The 20373-nt window shown below is 40.7% G+C and overlaps 1 protein-coding gene across 46 annotated transcripts in view; it reads left to right on the forward strand.

Moving 5' to 3' along the window:
• LOC123615475 (uncharacterized) overlaps positions 1-20373 on the forward strand; it is a 166525-nt gene that overhangs the window by 59427 nt on the left and 86725 nt on the right. For 37 of the 46 annotated variants that reach the window (XM_074358776.1, XM_074358777.1, XM_074358739.1 and 34 more), the window contains one exon: positions 18488-18712. In XM_074358776.1, the coding sequence (XP_074214877.1) occupies positions 18488-18582 (95 nt within the window). In that variant the 3' untranslated portion in view covers positions 18583-18712. Of the gene's footprint in view, positions 1-15815; positions 16002-16758; positions 16971-17895; positions 18210-18487; positions 18713-20373 lie in introns of all 46 variants that reach the window. The other 9 variants (XM_074358779.1, XM_074358767.1, XM_074358783.1 and 6 more) reach the window with 6 other exon arrangements.

Here is a 20373-nt window from a genome sequence, read left to right on the forward strand (position 1 = left end):
AGCGGCGCCTTGTGGCTGGAAGAAAACAGATGGAGGCCGCCAGGTGGACTTTCCTCTTCTCTCCTTCCCTGCCTTCTGTGATGATCTTTGCTCAGCCAACATTTGGAACAGAAGAGCTAAGTTCCAGGGTAGCCCAGGACTTTGTTGAGCTCGTTTGAGTGAGCTCTGATAGGATTTATGTGTATGTTGAGATCTGCACGTTCACTTAGCTAGAAATGCCCCGTCTTTGGATTTCCATAGGGGTTTTTATTCTTGATAAAAATTGCTTTCTTGGTGAGAGGAAATTGAATACAGCTACTGTTTTTCTCAAAAACATAATCTTATCTTTAAAGAAATTTAATATTCAAAAGAATAGGAATATTTAAAAATGATAAAGTAAGGATTTGGTATAATTTCTTTGGTTTCTGAGTTGATGTGGAGTTAGAGCCTTTGCATTACTTAATAGCACATCCTTGTCAGTATTTAAAGAGTTGTTAGTGAGCGCCCCATGCCCCACCTCTCAAAGCGTCACTAAAGCTTGCTCTGAAATAGTGAGGTCATAAATGCCTTGTTCGCAGAATCCAAACAGTTGGTTTATAATATGCAGCATAGCTCTCTTAATAAAATAACAAAAGGCTGAAAATTAAGAAATTGGAACATAATTGATTTTTTTTTTTAAAGCTGAACATAAACATTATTGTGCTAATATTGCGACTGGAAATTTTGGAAGGAAAAATCCTACTGTAATATTATGTCTGTGAAATACATATATGCCTTTCTTGTTTGAAAAATAACTAGCAGTGGTTTTCGAAGTCAGGAGCATTCTAGCTCAGATACTGGCAGTGATGGTTGCTGGTTTTCAATGGCAGAGACTAAATTTGCCTTCTTAGCTTTTTTTTTTTTAGTAGTGAGAGGGTTGAGTAGTGCTTTGCCAGCATGATTTTGAGGCAATTTTGGGGCAGACGTCATGCACCAGCAGTGAGTCATTTCTGTGCATTTTACTTTCTGGACATCACCTGGCCGGGATGTTGTAGGACTACCTGGTCCATCACCATTTGTCCTGGAGCTGTTCCAGACAGTGAATGACTTTCTGTGGCTTGGAGGTAAGATGATCTGATGCAGATGATCAGATGTGTAGTTAAAGTGCTGTTACTTGAAATAAGAGGAAACCTAGAAAAATGGCTCTAAAATACTGGATGAGGGAGGAGAATTGAGATGCCTGCAGTGGGGAACCTTCTCAGGTGAATCCCTCAATGTGTATCCTGTCACACTTCCTCCCAGCCCTGCACAGCAGCCCTGCTGAAGCAAGTATGCACTTTCTCAGAAACGCGCTGAATTTCCTTGTGCCTCTGTTTGTTGGCCTTTTTTAAAAGCACATCTAGCCCTTTGCTTAAATGCCATCCCTGTTAGTCACCTCTGACACATATTGTTCCGGACCTCATCCATATACAGCTGCTAAATTGATGAACAGTATGTAGTATTTCCATATAGTGGAATATTATTCAGATATAACAATGAAAAAAATGAAAAAGAAAAAAAAGGGGGAGGATGAAAACAGCCACCTGATCTTGGAACTCCACCCTGACTGCTCAACCCACCCTTTTCCCTTTGAATCCCCACCCCTTATACTCCACTCTACTCTTTTTGATAGTACTTACCACCTTCTGATAAACTTTAACATTTTCAAAAAAAAAAAGAAAAAGATGCTGGTACCACTTCAACGTGGACGAGCCTTGATAACAGCATGTTAAGTGAAAGGAACCAGACACAAACGGCCACATATTGTTGATTTCAGTGATCTGAAATGCCCAGAATAGGCACATGCAGAGGCAGAGAGCAGGTGTTGGTTGCAAGGCGCTGGGTGGAGGAGGGATGGGGAGTGACTACTAGTGGACAGGGGGTTTCTTTTGGGATGATGGAGTGTTCTGGAAATAGATGATGGTGAGGGCTGCACAACCGTGAGTGTACAGAAGACTGCTTAGCGTTGTCTCTGGGAGTGCGTGTTGTTGGGGCAGCTTTATTTTGTTTTCACCCTGCAATGTGAAGAGTCATCTTGTGCTGAGGCCGTTCTACTCATGTGAGTGGTGAGACTCAGAGACTTTGCAGAGTCATGTTTCTTTTTCCCCCTTGCTAAGTGTAGGCAAAATAGATTTAAGCCTGAGAAAGTGCTCAATCTGCAGAAATGTCATTCAGTTTTGCATGGTTTAAAAATCTTGAGAGCTTTTTAATCATTGAGGACAGTCTGTGGGGGGAAATAGCCCGTGAAGCCTGGGTGAGACCTGAAAGAGCCGTGCTTCCCTCCCTGACACGGGTGGGGATTTCACCCCCGTTCAGGCAGCGAAGGGCCCAGACGCGTGAGCGGAGTTGACAATCGTGAATATTTACGTGTATCTGCTGCTTCATCTTGGATATTAATTTCAAGCTGAGTCAGTTTGTGGCAGCAGCCTCATCTTACATCAGGAATTTATAGTACCTGCTCTTTGAGGTGAAGACCAGACAGACTTGATTATTTAACAGTCTGTCTTGAATTGATATCACAGATTCCTTTGTCAACAGCAAAACAGCAGAAATACAGACATCCTTTAATGCCAATGTGACATGAAGCAGGTTTAGTCTCTGTGCATCAGTGGCCTTATCTGTGGGTAGGGAAGATGATAACAATGCTTCCCTCAGAGGGGCTGGTGAGGAGGGAGTTAGAAGCACTAATGGAGGACTTACACAAGTTGCTCATGAATGACTGGATTTAATGATCTCAGCCTGGTGAGGCCTCAGGGACAGAGATGTCAGAACAGAGCAGTCCTAGCCAGAGCTCGATCGGTGTTGGCCACTGTGATTATGATCAGTATCACCACTGTGGGTTATGAGGTAGTTCCAAGACTTGGTAATATGAATTCATGAATAATGTTAAAAGACTAGACATCTCAGATCCAGTTTACATAGTTCTCAAGATTTCCTCTGAGAAATGGATGTTTTATTCCCCATCTTAAATCTGAGTTGAGTCTCTAAAAAAATTCTGTATTCCTCCATCTTTTTGCTTTAATTCTCCATTTCTTAAAAAAAAAAAAGTTTTTAAATGGAGTTACTGGGGACTGAATTGAGGGCCTCATGCATGCTAAGCACATACTCTCCCAAATGAGGTATAATCTCCCCCTGAATTTTTTTAAACTTTACTTTCTTAGTATTCAGAGGTTAGAGGCCTCTAATTCTTTTTCTGGAGACTTGTCCATGAACCTGTAAATCTATAATTAATAGACAAAACTTGTTTTATTAAAAAAATCAATAGAATATTCTGCAATCCATCCTAAAGGAAATGCTCATTGACTTAAAATATTTCTCCTTTATGGTGATTTCTACTTTTTGGTCTAGCTTAATTTATTAAAAGCCATCCTCATCATCATAATGACCAAACTCGATGTGAGTGGACACCTACCTAATTCTAAAATGCTTTCCTCATGTTTTACTTCATAGTAGGTGTTTGAGGGTAGGTACCAGTGTCTCCTTTTTTGCAGCTGAGGGATTGAGAGATGGGGCAGCTTGTCCCAAATCACACGCAGCTGGCGGTGGCTAGCTCGGTGCTGGAACCCAGGCTTCACAGGATGCATTCTTAATTGCTCCTCTAATCAGCCTCCCGTTGAGTGGTTTCCCGAACTCCTGTGAGTCCATAAATGGCCGATTTTAGTGATCTCAGCCTGATGAGGCCTTCAAAGCAGAGACACCAGTGAGAATGTGAGACAGAGTGGCCTAAATTAAAATTGTACATTTTCACAAATGTTTTATTCTCGGCTAATGACTTAAAAAGTTAGTGTTATTTATTCTAGTGTTCTGCAAGCACTAAAAACAAAATATTAAAAATGATTATAATGCAAAAGAAAAGTGAGCTTTGAAAGTGCAACCACTGCTAATGACTCATTGCTTGTTTTTCTCTAGTGGTGCTTATTGAGAGAAAAATTTACAAAGTCTGAATTGGTTTTATGTAGTTTTAGTATGGAAGAAAAAATTGTCAGTGAATATTGAAAGTAAATTCTTGACTCTTTTCTTTCCTGATGATGAATATGTAAGTTGTTTTTTCATGGCTTAAGTACATTTCCTCATTTGTGAAATTTGAGTAATGCTGTTTAACTTGTTTTGACTGTGAGAGTTAGACGCCTTGTATACAAAGCGCCAAAGAGGTGCTCAATAAAAAATGTGCTTTCACAATGACAGTTTAGAAGAATCAACTCTGAATACTAAAGAGGGTGGCTTATTTCTGATACATATTTGATATGTATATATGTGATATATATGAATATGATTTACAGTAATAAGGATTCAGTTGTTTTTTAGTGCAGTATGAAGTTTTGATGAAATCAATGTCATTCTTGTAAGATACAGACTAGTTAAATTGCCTGAAGCAGACGACCTTGAAGATTATTTACACAGAATGTGTATTTTTATAACTCAGAATTCATATTGCCATGTAACCATCCACTAGAACTTTTAAATTTGTAGGAATATGACCAGAACCATTAATTTGGAAAAATCAACATGAAATATTTTCAGGAAATAAGCTTTCTCTGTTGTGATTAAAGAAAATTTTGATTTTTTTCTGTACTCTTAATAGGTTTTAAAATATCAAAACATTGATTTGACATGTCACTTTTTAAATGGAGAGAATAAAGCTCAAGCTGTTTTAATACATAAATTAATGTTTTTGCATTTCAACAAAATGATATGATTTCCTGACTCTTTGGGAAGACTATTTTGCAAGACACTTACATTACCTACTGTTGGAAAAATGCAGAAGTGACTTTTATGAATATAGGCCTAGTACAGATCTGTTGGCATTTGACATAGTGCAAGACATGAGGACTAGGAGAGCTTTGCTGCTGATTGCAAGGAGGACAGATCCCAAGTCTCACTCTCCCCTCCTGTAAAATGAAGAGGCTGGACTGGATTCTTTCCTCTTTTAAGATGAGTTTCCATATGCCGTTGTCTTTTGTTTATATTCAGGAGTATTATCAATTTCAGATTAAATGCTGAATACCACTCCCTTCCCCGAAGCAGAATTCAGTATATGCTAGATAAGCTTTCAGTTATCTGATTCTTCTTTCTTTCTTTTTTTAAATTTTATTTTATTGAATTATAGTCAGTTTACAATGTTGTGTCCAATTCCAGTGTAGAGCACAATTTTTCACTTATACATGAGCATGCATATATTCGTTGTCACCTTGTTCTTCACTGTGAGCTACCACAAGATCTTGTATATATTTTCTTGTGCTATACAATATAATCTTGTTTATCTATTCTATATATACCTGTCAGTATCTACAAATTTCAAACTCCCCGTCGGTCCCGTCCCACCCCCTTCCTCCCTGGCAACCACAAGTTTGTATTCTATGTCTATGACTCTGTTTCTGTTTTGTATTTATGTTCATTTGTTCCTTTCTTTTCTTTTTTAGATTCCACATATGAGTGATCTCATATGATATTTTTCTTTCTTTCTCTGGCTTACTTCACTTAGAATGACATACTCCAGGGACATCCATGTTGCCACAAATGGCATTATGGTGTCATTTTTATGGCTGAATAGTATTCCATTGTATAAATATACCACCTCTTCTTTATCCAGTCATCTGTCAATGGATATTTAGACTGTTTCCATGTCTTGGTTATTGTAAATAGTGCTGCTATGAACATTGGGGTGCAGGTGTCATTTTGAAGCAGGATTCCGTCTGGATATATGCCCAGGAGTGGGATTCCTGGGTCATAGGAAGTCTATTCCTAGTCTTTTCAGGAGTCTCAATACTGTTTTCCACAGTGGCTGCACCAAACTGCATTCCCACCACAGTGCAGGAGGGTACCCTTTTCCCAACCGCCTCTCCAGCCTTTGTCATTTGTGGACTTTTGAATGATGCCCATTCTGACAGGTGTGAGGTGATACTTCATTGTAGTTTTGATTTGCATTTCTCTGATAATTACTTATACTGAGCATTTTTTTCCTATGCTTATTGATCATTCATATGTCTTCATTGGAGAATTGCTTGTTTAGGTCTTCTGCCCATTTTTGGATTGGGTTGTTGTTTTTTTCTTACTAAGTCATATGAGCTGCTTGTATATTCTGGAGATCAAGCCTTTGTCAATTTCATCTTTTACAAACATTTTCTTTCCCATTCTGTAGGTTGTCATTTTGTTTTACTTATGGATTCCTTTGCTGTGCAAAGCATGTAAAATTAATTAGGTCCCATTTGTTTATTCTTGCTTTTATTTCTATTGCTTGGGTAGACTGCCCTAGGAGAACATTTTTGAGATGTATGTGAGATAATGTTTTGCCTATGTTTACTTCTACGAGGTTTACTGTATCTTCTCTCATGTTGAAGTCTTTAATCCATTTTGAGTTTATTTGATTCTCGTTTCTGATCCTACAGGGAATTTTTTTGTTGCATCTTTCCCGGCAACCTGGAAAGGCTTTTTAGCCATAGGTGGCGCTGTTGCACCTTACAGTCTTAATATTCCTGTTTGTAAAAGAAGGCTTAAACAACGTTATTTTATTTTGATTTCTTTGCTTAATGTTTCAGGATAGCACAGTGTCCATTGTGTCTATCTACCTGGAAAAATTATTCTACTTAGATCTTAATTTTATTCTGTCATCTCACTGTGAACATTTCAGACTTGCTGTGCAAACAATGGCAAAATCGGGCTTTTCTTCCAGTGTTAGAAACCAGTGAGCCGGGATTTTATTAAACAGCTAGAAGCGGCCTCTGGAGCACCTTAAAGCTGAAAAGTGTACTGAGTTCCCTGAGTATTGACCCCACCGCTGTGTGTTAATTGGTGGGAGGTGATTTGGTACATATAGGAAGGGGTGTAGCTTTTTGACTTGGGTTTGCATGCATGCGCTGCCACTGAGCCACGTGAACCCGAGTCAGTTCGTTCTGAGTTTTTTCCTCGTCTGTGTGATGGGGACGCTCATATCTGCTTTGTAGAATTGTGAGAATTAGAAATTATGTAAAGTGTTTAGCACCGTGGGTATCTCAAGAGGGCTCATAAACATTAGCTCCTGCTTTGTATGAAGCCATCATTTTATAGTCTTTGGCAATTTCTAAGAAATAGCAAAATAAGAAAGCTGGTTTTATGATGAAAGACATTTGAAGAGGTTCCATAGTTCCTATACTCATAATTTAGCATCAGCAGAGTCAGGACCATTACACAGTCACCCTGAACCAACGTTAAGCCACAGAATCTTTTGTTAATTAGTATACGTTGGGGCTTAAGGGGATCCAATAGTTATACACATGTTTTCTCCAGCAGCCAACTGAGAGATGACACAGAAAAGCAGGCAGGCGATTAACATCTCCTTTATTACTGAGGAAGCCATGTTCTCCATGAACTTCAGGGCTGTGGGAAAATGGGTGTCATGGTACTGTGTCCCAGAACTAGAGACTCACCCTGTCCCAGGTAGCTCTGGGCCACAGCGAGCCTTCCCTTGAGAGGATCTGCCCCATCATGCATAGGGCTGTCCTGCCATGGAGCTGAGCATCCCGGGTGCTTCCCGAGAGTGGCTAGCATAGAAAGAAAAGAAGGTTTTCACATGCCCTGCTTGTCTCCCGGATTCACAGCTCACTCTGTTAGTGTGACAAGGGCTAGCTGTGGACCAGTGGTCAGGGGTGTGAAGGGAGAAGCACTCTCCGTGGCCCAGAGGAGTGGGGAGGAGGCATCCCCTCCCGCAGTTTAAACAGGTGGTGGGATGGAAGAGAAGGGTGCTCCCCAAGAGTTTATAAAAGGAGAAATAAGGATTTCTTTGGGACTTAGTCTAGCCGGGAAACACTGACGATGATTAGAAGGGAGACTTGTAAATCACTTTAATATTAAGTTAATATTTGTTGAGCACCAAAAGTATGCTAGATTCTTTTCTGAGCATTTGATAGAAAGGAATCCTTCAATCTTCACAACAAGCGAGTAAAAAGGATTGTTATCCCAGTTTTACAGTGTGGAAATTGAGGCACACAGAGGGTAAGTAAGTTGGCCAAAGTCACAGAGCTAGTAAGTGGCAGAGCTGGGATTTAAACCCTGGCTGTCTGGTTTCCAGGCTCCCAGAGATGGGCTGTGAGTGTTTAGAGGTATCTGCATGCCTGGGTCTCTGTAACTCTGTACATCAGTTACCCCAGAAAAGACAGGGGAAGGAGAGTTACACAGGTGCTCACAGTTGTGTCTCAGCCACTGTCCAGGAGAGTGCACCGTGATTAACGTTGTTTTCCAGGCAGCATGTCTGTTCGTATAACTTTGAGTTAATCTAGAAGCCCTCCCTGCATTGCTTCTATCCATGCTTGCCATATGACCAACTGCCCGTGATTGGGCTGTTGAGGAGATAATGTACTGATGGTTGAACTCTGATATTTCAGTCTGGTACATAGTTTCATGTCTGCAGTTACATTAATATGTTAAACGTCTAGTTTTCTTGCATCAGTTTGGTTAATGTGAGACCAGTCCATTGGAGCCCAGGGATGCTGATGGTATAATTTCTGAGCACGTTGTGGCACTTCTACCCATGCAGACCTGGCTGGAGAATGTCCCCCTTCCTCACTAATTTCTCCCGATAGCAGCGTCCTCTCCCAGCCCTGCACGTGAGCCCGGGAGCTCTCTGAGTAGGCCAGACAGTCAGAGGCAAACTCTAAAAATTAGAAAATGATGAAGTACCTGGAAGTGCGTTTAATAGATGAAAAGGGATTCCAGGTAGTCCGATGGACTCTTTGAGGCCGTTTGTTGAAAAGCTGTCCACTGTTTGTGGTTAAGCTACTTCTTTGCTGTTGAAAAGTCTGGATTAGATGAAGGGATTTTAAAAAGCAGTAAGGAGTGATTTCATGTGGTCCAACCACACGGGTGAGAAGGGATGGGTGACCGCCTGTGTGAGGCATAGGCAGAGTCTTACAAGCTTCATAAAACAGCTTTAAAAGCTCTGCCCTCTGAGTGCACTTCATTTGGGGTCTAGTTCATCACTGGTCATGCTGAGAGGGCAAATAATTGATGATGGCAGAAAGGACACGGAGGCATCAAAAAGGTCTCAGTCATGTTCCCTGTTTAAAGGATGTGGCACAGTGTAATATATTTCAGCTGGTTATTCACTGAACAGTTTTGAGTGTTTTCTGGGACTCCACAGTCCCCCAAGTTTCCATGCAGCTAAGGGTCCCCTCAGTGCAGCTCTGTCAACGCTTGTCCTGGGGTGACATGGTGTCACAGGGAGCAGGACGGTGAGTGTCCCCGGCTCCTCCGAGCTCCGTCTCCTCATCTGCAGTGCCGGGTTTCTCATCCCTGTCTACTTTGTAGGGTTGCTGAGAATCACACGTGATGGCTGTCAGGTGTGATTTGTGGTTGTCCATGTGTTTGGCATATAGTCAGTATTTGATGGAAACACTTTTTTTTTATTATTATACCTGCGGCTCCTCGATTGCAGTGGTTTTTAGTCTGCATTTTTTTTATAACTTTATTCTTATATATAAATAAGCACTTATTTATATTTATTTTTATGGATGCACTGGGGATTGAAGCCAGCACATTATGCATGCTAAGCAGGTGCTCTACAACTGAGTAATACCCATCCTCCTTGTCTGCACTTAAAAATAAACATTGCAATACACAAAATAGTTCTTAAACACCATCATGGGACCTAGTCTCTGTATAGAAAATTGAACACGAATGCTATTTCAATAAGAATAAATGTTGGGACATACATTTCTGAATCTGTTAATGTGCTTAAAAACGATCATAGCTAGCGATAAACACGAGTCTTGGATCCGGTACTTCTTAGGGTCTTTTCTGTCATCATGGGAAATTACATTCTACCGAGAAGGCTAATTGGGTCTCGTTGATATTTGGATGGCTTAGCAGAAGATCAAGGCTTTCAAAAGCTGTCCGTTTTATATTTTAAACAAACTACAAAGTTATCTTCTAGAAGTTGGAAGTCCTAAGCTTCTGAAGTGCCCAGTAATTCAGTATGTATGTGTCTGTGTCTGTGTCTGAGTGAATGTGTGTGTGTGATTTCAGGAAGGTAGAAATAAGTTCCATATAGACTTCTGATACATTTCTCCTCCAGTTTAAGTTGTAGGCATATATTTACACAAATAAAATGATATTCTTTTGTCATTTGGCACATTGGTGGGAATACGAGGTTCTCAAACTTGTTTCAGAAGGGTTGGGGAGCATGAGCTTAGAAAATGGGAGGAGAAAGAGGCAGGGAGGCACTTCACACATTGTGCAGGATATGAGAAACAGTAGTTTTTCTTTTTTTCTTCAAAAGCAAACTGGCACTGAATTGTAACATGCTATTACCCAGAATTGCTTTTCTGATCAGATACAAGTGCCTCCGATTTTTCAAGGCAACATGAATGATGAACTGTGTTTTAGCAGTTATCTTTAAAAGTAGATTTATTTTTCAAGTAAAAGGCTATAGCCTGTTTTTCTTCCAGTGGTACAAGAAGTTCTCATGGATCCAGGTAGATGATCGATTGCTTAGTTTCTTTGGGTTTTCTTTTTTTTAGGTGCTTGTTTCATTGTGGTGTGAATGAATGTTTAAAATTTCTGGATTTTGATCTTTAGAACATGCTGATTTATCAGAACTGTTAAAAACCTGATTGTTCTTTGGTCCTCGTTTGGTGGGGCACCCTATTGATTTCTGTTGTCTGTTAAAGAGGGAAATTCTTCCTCTAGCCTACAGATCATTAAGTGAATGGTTTGCATTGTGCCTTTAAAATTCATTGAATGCATTGAGCATGTATGTCCAGTGAATTTTTAATTGACTCATAGTAATGACTTTGCTTTGGTTCTGTGGCTTTTACTCCTCTCCACAAGAATTTGAATTCTCTGTTTCATTTTGTATACGTGTTCTTCACAGGGGAAGAAATTTTGCTTTTTTTAAAGAGGTGGATTTTCCCATCCCCTCTGAATGCCTTCTGTAATTACTACAGCAAAAATCTGTTATTGCAGTGCTTAATTATTACATAAACAATTTTTTGGATTAATCAGAAACAATGACAAAGACTGATAATAAAAAATACGAAAACCTTCCTTCCTTGGAAGAATAGAAATCATGTGGTCAGGCTCACGCATGCTTTGTGCCTGACACACTCTCTTATCTTTGTGTATCATGATTCGGAGATGGAATTGTTTCAGGTTTGTAGATTTTTGTTTTAAAATTTGTGTTGAATTCTTTCTCCAGGATGATGTTTCCTGTTGGGTTTGTGGAAAGTGTAGAAGAAGGGAAACAAATGCTTTGTTTTGTTTTCAGGAGGCCTGAGTTGCTGATGAGAAAATAGTTGAGGGTGGGCTGAGGAACACAGAGACACTCCCTCTCCTCCCGGCTGATATCGATGAACAATGAAATCAATTAGGTGTATCGATATTTGACCAATAGAATTCAACGAGCCCAAACTGGCTAGTTATGCCCAATGGAATGTACTGAATACACCTGCAGAGTTAGGTGCTTTACCAAGTAGAAGCAGCTTAGAGCAATCAGAAAAATCAGTCCTATGATGAGATATAAAAAGAATATAATATCTTTTATTTCTGAAGCTTTTCTACGTTAAGTTGTGTAGAGCTAAAATTAAGTTTCACGCATCAGGAGTTAAGAGTGTGAGTGGTTCTGTGGGATCGTTATTCAGGGAGGTGTCTAGATCCTGCTAGAGTGGCTGAAGCTGGCAGGAAAAGACCCAGAGCCAGGATTTGTCATCCCAGGGTGTTCTCCATAATGGTTCCATGTGGGAGCCCATGATTGGGTTAACAAATTATAACAGACCCCAGCCGCCTGTCAACTTTAAGAAGAAAAATCTGTGCTTAGTAACTGCTTTGCAAGCAGGGGCCTGTGCATCCTCACTCCTGTCTTCTTGCCTTAAAAAGCAGAGACAATGTTTGCTTGCATAGTTGAGGTTTTAGATAGCACTCTGCTCATTGCAAAGCAAGGACCCAGGCCCTCAGCTATAAACGCTGGGCTTGTGTGCTGTTAGATAGTCTATTATCCCCAAAACAAGGACCTGGCTGGTCTGCTGGTCTGCTTTGTAATTCACATATCTAAAAAATGTATGTTGTCCCCTCACCCCATGACTTCCCTAAAGATACACTAAGCCTTTGTACTCATTGTGGATTCTACAATCTCTGTCTCATCCTGCCTTTCCCCAAGTTCCTGCTTACTATCACACACCTGTTAATGACTTTTTCCTTTGATTATACACAGTAAATATGGGAGCATTTGACAGGCTCATGGAGTTGGCTCCCTACTCCCTTTCACTCTGTTAACTTTTTCCACAGAGTCTTGAGTAATTCATTCCATGTCGGTACGACTTCTGCCAGCCAGAACCCACAGCTCCAGGTGAGAAGGATGCAGGCTTTATCACTCCTAACCGAGGGAGAGCCAGAAGAGTATTGTGATCTGCTCCCCCATGGTCCCTTCTTGTCCCAGGGCCACTCCAGTTCACCTGCAGCCTTCTGGCCTCTGCTCACAGGGCCTCTGTCCCAGGACTGACCGCAGCCTATTCTTCCCTTGTCAACATTTCCTGTGCCTTTCAGAAATTGGTCTCTTCTCTGCAGTTCAACCCTGGCAGATATGATGGTGGTCAGCATGCTGGTGGGCAGTCCCTTGGGGATTGCCAGGAGCCATGCTGATTCTCCTGAGTCTCTCATTCTCGGTTACAGAACTGTCGAGCACCGGAGGAAGCCCATTCACGTGAGGCCAGCACAGCTTTGCATCACTTTCATTTTATTTTTGAATTTTCATTGTAGAAATTATTTGTAGCAAACTGTTCCAGATTTTCGGCCGCCTGCTTTCCTCACCACCTTTTCCTTGCTGGCTCTGGTGCTTGTTTTAAAACCAGGTTCCTTCTCTGGTCATTTCTAGCGGCTGGGCTTGCCGAATCCTTGATCTGCATTTGAAGCAGAATGCTTCTTCTTGATGTCAAACTAATTTTCCTATTTCTGAATATTTCGTGTACACTCAGCAACTGTTTCAAGTGAAATGCTCTTGTCCAATTTCGGTTAACTCACATTTGCTGATCTGCTGCTTTCATGCTGAGAGCAGTTTCATCTACCTGTAATAAAAGTTAGCAATTTGTATTTACTATGGGAAGGCACTGCCCCAACGTTCTTTTGTTCTTAACAGTTTAATACAGCTCACCGATTAAAATGTACTGCGGTTTTTACTCTATGCCGAGAATTGTGCATCCCAATCAATCTTAGAACATTTTCATCCCCCCAACTGGAAGCCCCGTACCCATAAACAGTCATTCCCATCTTCCCCATCCTCCCCCAGCCCCAGGCAGCCACTCTTCTCTCTCTGTGGATTTGCCTGTGCTGGAGATTTCATGTAAATCGAGTCACTTCATGTAAATGGGACCGTCTATTTTGACTGAATTCTTTCACACTGAGTAACGTTTTCAATGTTTGTCCAAGTTTGTCCACGTTGTGGCCTGTCTCAGTACTCCTTGTTTGCTATTGCTGAATAATATTCCACTGTATGGCTGGGTCCCTCTGTTTACCCATTCATCACATGATAGATATTTCGGTTGTTTCTGCTTTTTGGCTGTGATGAATAATCTTGCCATAAACATTCCTGTAGGAATTTTTATGGGGACATTTGCTTTCAGTTCTCTTACGTGTGTCCCCAGGAAGAAGAATTGCTGGGTCATTCAGAAACCAAATGTTCAACTCTCTGAGGACCTGCCAGGCTGTTTTCCAAAGTGGCCACACTGTTACATCCTCACCAGCAGCTGCTGTGAGCTCCGCTTCCTCTGTGTCCTCATTAGTGCATGTTACTATTTTTTTGATTATAACCTATTGTAGTGAGTGTGAAGCTGTTTCTCCTAGTGGTCTTGACTTGGTTTCCTTTACAGCTAATAATATTGAACATCTTTTCATTGTGCTTATTGGCCATTTTTACATTTTCCTTTAAAAATATATTTTTAGATCCTTTATTCATTTTTTAATTGACTTGCTTTTTACTGTTGAGTTGTTGGACCTTTTTTTTTTATCTTGGAAATACTAATTCCTTATCAGATAAGTGATTTGAAAAAATTTTCTCCTGTGTGTTGTTTTTTCACTTTCTGGATGGTATCCTTTGAAGCAAAGTTTTAAATTTTGATGAACTCCAATTTATCTCTGTTTTCTTTGTTCCTCGTGCTTTTGGGGTCATATTTAGGATATGAGGTATTTTATTTAAACTTTTATATATAAAATAACTGAATTCTTAGGACCGTTCTAGAAGATGGGTGCTGTTGTTGTCCCGAGTCTATGGATGAGGAGACTGAGATGCAGAAAATTTCCCTGAATATCAGTGTCACAGCTACCTAGTGGTGCTGTGGGCTTTCAGACCCTCTTGTTTGTCCCCAGCATCTGTGCTCTTCAACACCATGCTCTACTCCTTCCTGGAATTGTTAATGAAAGTCTTTCCTTCTTTGATTTCTTGTTAGTTTTTTTCTCATTGGGGACCTCATCTTCTCATTTTCCTTGCAGAGCTCAGTGTAGGTTAATTTTTGGTCTCATTTAGGCAGAAGCATTGCTACCAGTTAACTATTTTTTTACTCACTTTGCAGTGATGGCTGTTGCTAATTGATCTAATCAAGTCATGCTTAAGTCTTTCCTGCTCATGACACTAAAAACAGAGTCATGACTTACAGAATGCTCAAAGAAGAAGGTACTTGATTGGTTTTATTTTGCTAACCAATCAAATTAAAACCCCACTGTTGACATAGATTATAAGCCCTCCAGAATAGGGTCATTGTCTTCCTTGTGTTTCACTTACTTGGTCACAGTGTCTGGATAGTGCCTTGCTGTCCAGCAGTATTGTTAGGTTACAGTGCTTGTGAATCATTGTAAGGAAAGAATTTTGACAACAGACTGTGTTGTTCATTTCACAAGGGAAAAGATAACATAAAAATACTGCTCAGATCTATTTTAAAATTAAGCTTGGAATTTTGAGGAGAGTTCGAGGAACCATACAAAGATATTTTTCACTGATTATAGATGTATCTTCGACACATTATGGTTACATAGCAGACTAACTTATCAACTAGATTTGACAAGAGGGGTGTATTATTGATTATTTGTTTTAGTTGAAATATTCTACCTGGGATAAAGTAATCAGTGCCCATAAATGAACAAATGTAACTTTGTACTTCTATGCAACATGGGAGCAGACTTCATACATTTATGTATAATATATGTGGGTGTGTGTTTTAAACTGTCTTTCAGTGTTTTTATAGATTTTCAGCAATGTTCTACCTTTAGAATTCTTCTAAGAAAATCTCCCCCGTATCTAGTCCAGTTTGTACTGTGTATCCTGTCTTATGCATGTAATCCCACTGTCCCCTCAGTGAGGAATTTCCTCTCGTACTGAGTTAGTAGCAGAGCTACAGGGACTGGGATTTCTAGGCCTTTGCTCTCCATGGGTTTGCAGTTGGCTGTCAATCACGAATTTCCCTTTCTTGGGTTTTCAATGTTCAGTTAGAATTTTTGAAACTAACTATTAATATGTTGCACCAGGCTCCCTAGAAACTTGATGTGTTTGTGCATTCCAGTTTTCAATTTATGAAAAATGTAAATGCACTCTTGTTTTTAAGTAGACCTTTTTCACTAGATATTTGTTTACCTCTTTATAGTTAATTTTTTTTCCCCAATGAATGAATAGGTATGCATGTTTTAAAAGATACATTACTTTCTATTTTTCTTATTGTAACAGTTATATTATTGTAGAGAATTTACAAAATAAGGATAAACACAGTAAATAAGTTAAAAATGGCCTGTAATCTCCTCACCTGGGGATACAGGTGTAAGTTTTGAAATTGAGAATTACAAGTCCTCTCACGTTGTTCTACTTTTACAAGATCGCTTTGGTTACTGAGTCCCTCGAATTACCATATGAATTGTAGCAGCAGCTAGTCACTTTCTGCCGAGGAGCCCGCTGGGATTGTGATTGAGACCAAATTGAATATACGGATCGCTCTGGGGGGCACTACCATTCCAAGAGCGCTGTCTTCTGATCCAGGAATGTGCGTGGTGCGTCTGTCCAGGTATTTAGGTCTACTTTAATTTTTTTAACAATGCTTTCAGTTTACAGAGTATTATTTTACTTATTTTTTGCCTTTATACGGAGGACAATTGTGTAAGGTACTGTGATCAGAATTGTATTTGAGCCCCGTCCCTTGCTGCCGCCATGGTCTCTGCGCTCTTGCTTCACCCTCTGTACAATCTTGCATAAAATAGGACCTCAGTAACTCTCTCTTGAAAGAATGATTATATGATTGTTGAATGATGCTTGAGAGTCCTTGTGATGATGTCTTTTTCCCAGCCTTTCCCCTCTTCTTAACTATGCCCTTTCTCTTCCTTTCCTCCAGCCTGGGTTTCAGCCTGCCTATGGCATTTGATTTTCCCTGTCTGTAGACGCTTCCTTTCACTGGTTCATGATAATGATACATGTGGGCTGAGGAAAATTACTAGATGTCAAGAAAGAGCAAATTCATTGCATGCTAGTATTTTTAGACTGTGGTATTCTTTTAACGATTGAAATTAAATCAGACTGACCCCCTGAGCCCTCCCGTGAGCTCTTTTCGCCTTCCTACACGTGATACTGCTCTGGTTGCTGCATGTGCCCTTCCCCCAGCCTTGGTTTTGGAGTTGAGTAAGTCACCATCAGTGGAGCCCTCTCTAAAAGATGAAGAGAACATTTGCTCCTTCTCCCTGGTTGGAGACTTGGATGAGATGAGGTACCAGATAAAGAATGGAGCCCCACCTCATTCTGGCCCCCGCTGTTTCTGTTCTTTTCTCCAGGGGAAAAGAGTACAATTCAACAGTACAAAGATTGATTGCGAGCTAATGAGATAGACAAGACAACCGAACATTTATTAAATATCCTTTCATGCCAGAAACAAATGCATTATACACAAAAAAAGCACATAAAGCACGGTAGTACTGTGGTTACAATCGTGGGTCCGAGTTCGAGTCCTGCTCTGGAGTGACTAGTCCTGTGAGATGGAGAACTGGTAGGTCGGCTTAGCCTCTCCCGGACTTGTTTTCTGTCCTGCAGAGACGGGGCTCGCTAGGCGTCCCCCATCTTAGAGGCACTGTGGAGTGTAAATGACGCGCATGGGCAGCCCGAGTACAGCTGCTCCTTCCTCGTAAGTACAGGATAGCATAGCTTTTGCGGTGACGGCTTTATGACCGCCCCGTGTAGACTCTCAGTGCTCCAAAGGGATGCCTTGTGGTTTGGAGGTGGGATTCTCACTTCTGTAAATACCCAAGGATTGTGTTATTGGGCACTTTCTGATTTGAATCTATTCTTTAGAAAGTACATATTGTAGATTTTTTTTTCAAGCATGCATGATTTTTTCTTTTAATATTTATAGTTCTACCCTCTCATGTCTTGGTGTGATTTTTCATGGAATGTAGGAAAAAATCGTAAGCCACCTGCCTCTTCACAATTCTCCGTGGTGGTTTTCCTCCCTGACTGGAAGAGGGTTTTGCATAGGAAATTTACTTTGTTCCCCTTTTCTTGGAGTCTCTCTGTCTGTCTGCCCATCTCTCACCTGTCCAACTGTACATTTATCTACCCACTCATTCTTCTGACTTGTTCCAAGAAGCATTTTAGGCAGCTTACAGAAGAACAGATACCAAGAAAACAGGTGAGAAAATAGGGCCAAGTTCAGACAGTGAGGCTAGGAGGCGAGCCTGTGTGAGGGTTGCAGGCCTGAGACACACGCGTCTGCCCTGTGACTTATAAGATCGACTGCAAGTGTGTGCCTGAGGCGCCCAGCAGACACAGGGAAACAGGGTTTGTGGGAGATGCTCACTGGCTGTGAAATAAATAAGTGGCTTAGGAGAAGCCCAGCCTTTCCAGCTGCTAAGGCTTAGAAGAATATTTTGGGTGTCTTCCAAAATCAGAGTATTGCATCGTTTCTTTTGTCACAGTTCTACGTGTCGTTGGTTACATTCTATACCTGGAAATTTCTCCAAAACTGTTTCCCATGTAAGTCCCATGGCTCGGGAATGGAGTGGTTCTGCTCATTGATGGCTGTTGTCCACAAACAGAAGAGGACAGCCTCAAAGGAGACTGGGACTTTTCAGTCATGTTTTGTCAGTGCTGTTGACTTCAGAAAATGCTTTCACAGTTTCTCTCCATCTGAGGTGGCAGCGTGCTCTCTTACCAGCATCAGGAGCTCAGTGCCACGGGATGGTGGGTGCTGACTGAACTGCCGTGAAGACAGCTGAACTGGTCACTGCAGGTGTGGTGTTTTCACGTAGAGCATTTCATGTTCTTAACTAGAAATTTTCAACAAGAAGTTAATTCACTGTTTAATTAACGTTTAATAAATATGATGCTATGTTGGAAAGACAATTATAGGCACATTATAAGCTGTGAAGGATTTAAAAACGGTTTCATTACTTAAATTTCAGGAGGGAAGATGCACAGTTTATCTTATTAATGCCTCTCTTTTAAAGTAACAAAGAAACAAGACAGAAAAGGCAGAGGATGATTTCTTTTCTTCCTCTCGGCTTGCAGGTGCCCTCACCTCCAGTGGCATCCATCCAGACACCAGCACTGACACCGGCCGTGCTCAGAACTGCCTCAGCCCTGAAGACACAACTGACAAATAGAAGGGGGCCACGCCCTGTTACAGCAGGTGCTCTCACTTTGTGGGTCCTTACGTAACTGCGCGGCGTTAATCAGGATCGCCCGTTCTACATTGTGTGACGCTGCTGCCGTGTCTCCTAGTTACTTGTTTCTGTAAGTACTCGTGTATTATTCTCCAATGTGCTTTACTACACATCTAAAAATGCTTTTTTCAGATGAAAAATAATGTGTATTTAATATAATAATTCTGAAAAAAGGGACAAAAGAGGCTATCCTGGTCCCACTACTTAGAGATAATAAATAGCACTTTAACATCTATTTTCTGTTCTTTTCATCAGTGTGTATCACCTCTGTCATAAAAACCAGCGAGCACTCTGTGCCTGTTTACTGTGTGGAGACCTCCATTTTCCATTCAGCTTATTACGTGTTTTTCTACAATATTCTATCTCCCCTGGCATGATTTTTAATGACCAGTATAGCATTCTGCCTTGTGGATGCATCGTCCATTTTACTTCGGACTTAAATAAACTTTTAAATTCCAAGTATACTTAACTGAAATACTGAAAAGAAAACAGCGGTGGTACAGAAAGGCCCCTACCTCCCTTCCCCTTAATTCCTGAGAGTAAAAGCTGTTGACAATGTGGTGTATATATTTCATGACCTTTTTGCCTATGACATATATATATATATACACAAACACACACAAACATACACACACATAAATATGAGAAATTTATATATATATGTATGTGTATATGCTTTATTGAAAAATGAGACCATACTGTAAGTTTTTCTGCAGCTCACTTTATTCACTCAGGGGTGTATCATAGACGTCCTCCCACTGCAGACTCACCCGGTCCTTTCAGATAGAGTGGAGGGGTCTTCTGATGTGCAGGTGCGGTCTCTTGTGCAAGAACACCTTTGGTGGGAGAGTGCTGTGGACATGGCCCTGGACCACGCCGAAACGCCGGCTCCCTCAGGGCCCGCAGCTCGCCGTGATTTACCGCATCATTGTCTTGATGGTGGACACTTAGATTTTCTCCATTTTCCACTGTCAGAAAGGATGTTGCACTGGCATCATTCTTGTACAGACATTCCTTTGATCTTGTATGAGTATTCCTTTAGTTAAGGCTTCTGGAAATTTAGTCCCTGGATGTGACATTTACATTCATCACAGGCTCCTTTCAAGTGACTCTAGAAATTCCTTCTCCAGTGGGGAATGAAAAGATGTAGAATAACTTATGTAACCAATTCTCTATCACTGGATATGATTTCACTTCAGCTTTTCTTCCCACCATTGTAAACAGTGCTGTGTAAATGCCCTGATGAGTACATCTTTTTGAGCTGATTTCTTTTTTTCTAAAGGAAACGATTCCTAGAAGTGGAGTTGAGTCAGTGTGTATGCACGTTTTTTAGAGTTTACATATTCATTGAAATGTCATCCTCCAAAAAGTTCGCTCACAGTTTGTTCTCCCACAGATGGACACTAGCTAGAATAACTTTTACAAATATTTGCCACTATGATGAGCAAAAGTGCTTTTTCAATATTTTAGCTTGCATTTGATTACCAGTGAGGTACTGAGCATTTTTCACTCATTAGCCATTTGACTTTTTAAAAATGAATGATCCCTTTAGTTCTTTGCACACAGTTAAGTGAGGGAGCTTCTTGTTGCTTTGTGACAGCTCTTTGTATGTTATGAACATTAACTTTTTGTCTTCAGCAACACGTGTCACAGAGCTTTTTCTTGTCATTTCTTGCCTTTCATTTTGTTCAGTAGGTTTTTTTATTTTCGTTGTGGCCCAAAATATTCTTA

The sequence above is a fragment of the Camelus bactrianus genome, chromosome X (assembly GCF_048773025.1).
Source record: "Camelus bactrianus isolate YW-2024 breed Bactrian camel chromosome X, ASM4877302v1, whole genome shotgun sequence".
NCBI lineage: Eukaryota > Metazoa > Chordata > Mammalia > Artiodactyla > Camelidae > Camelus > Camelus bactrianus.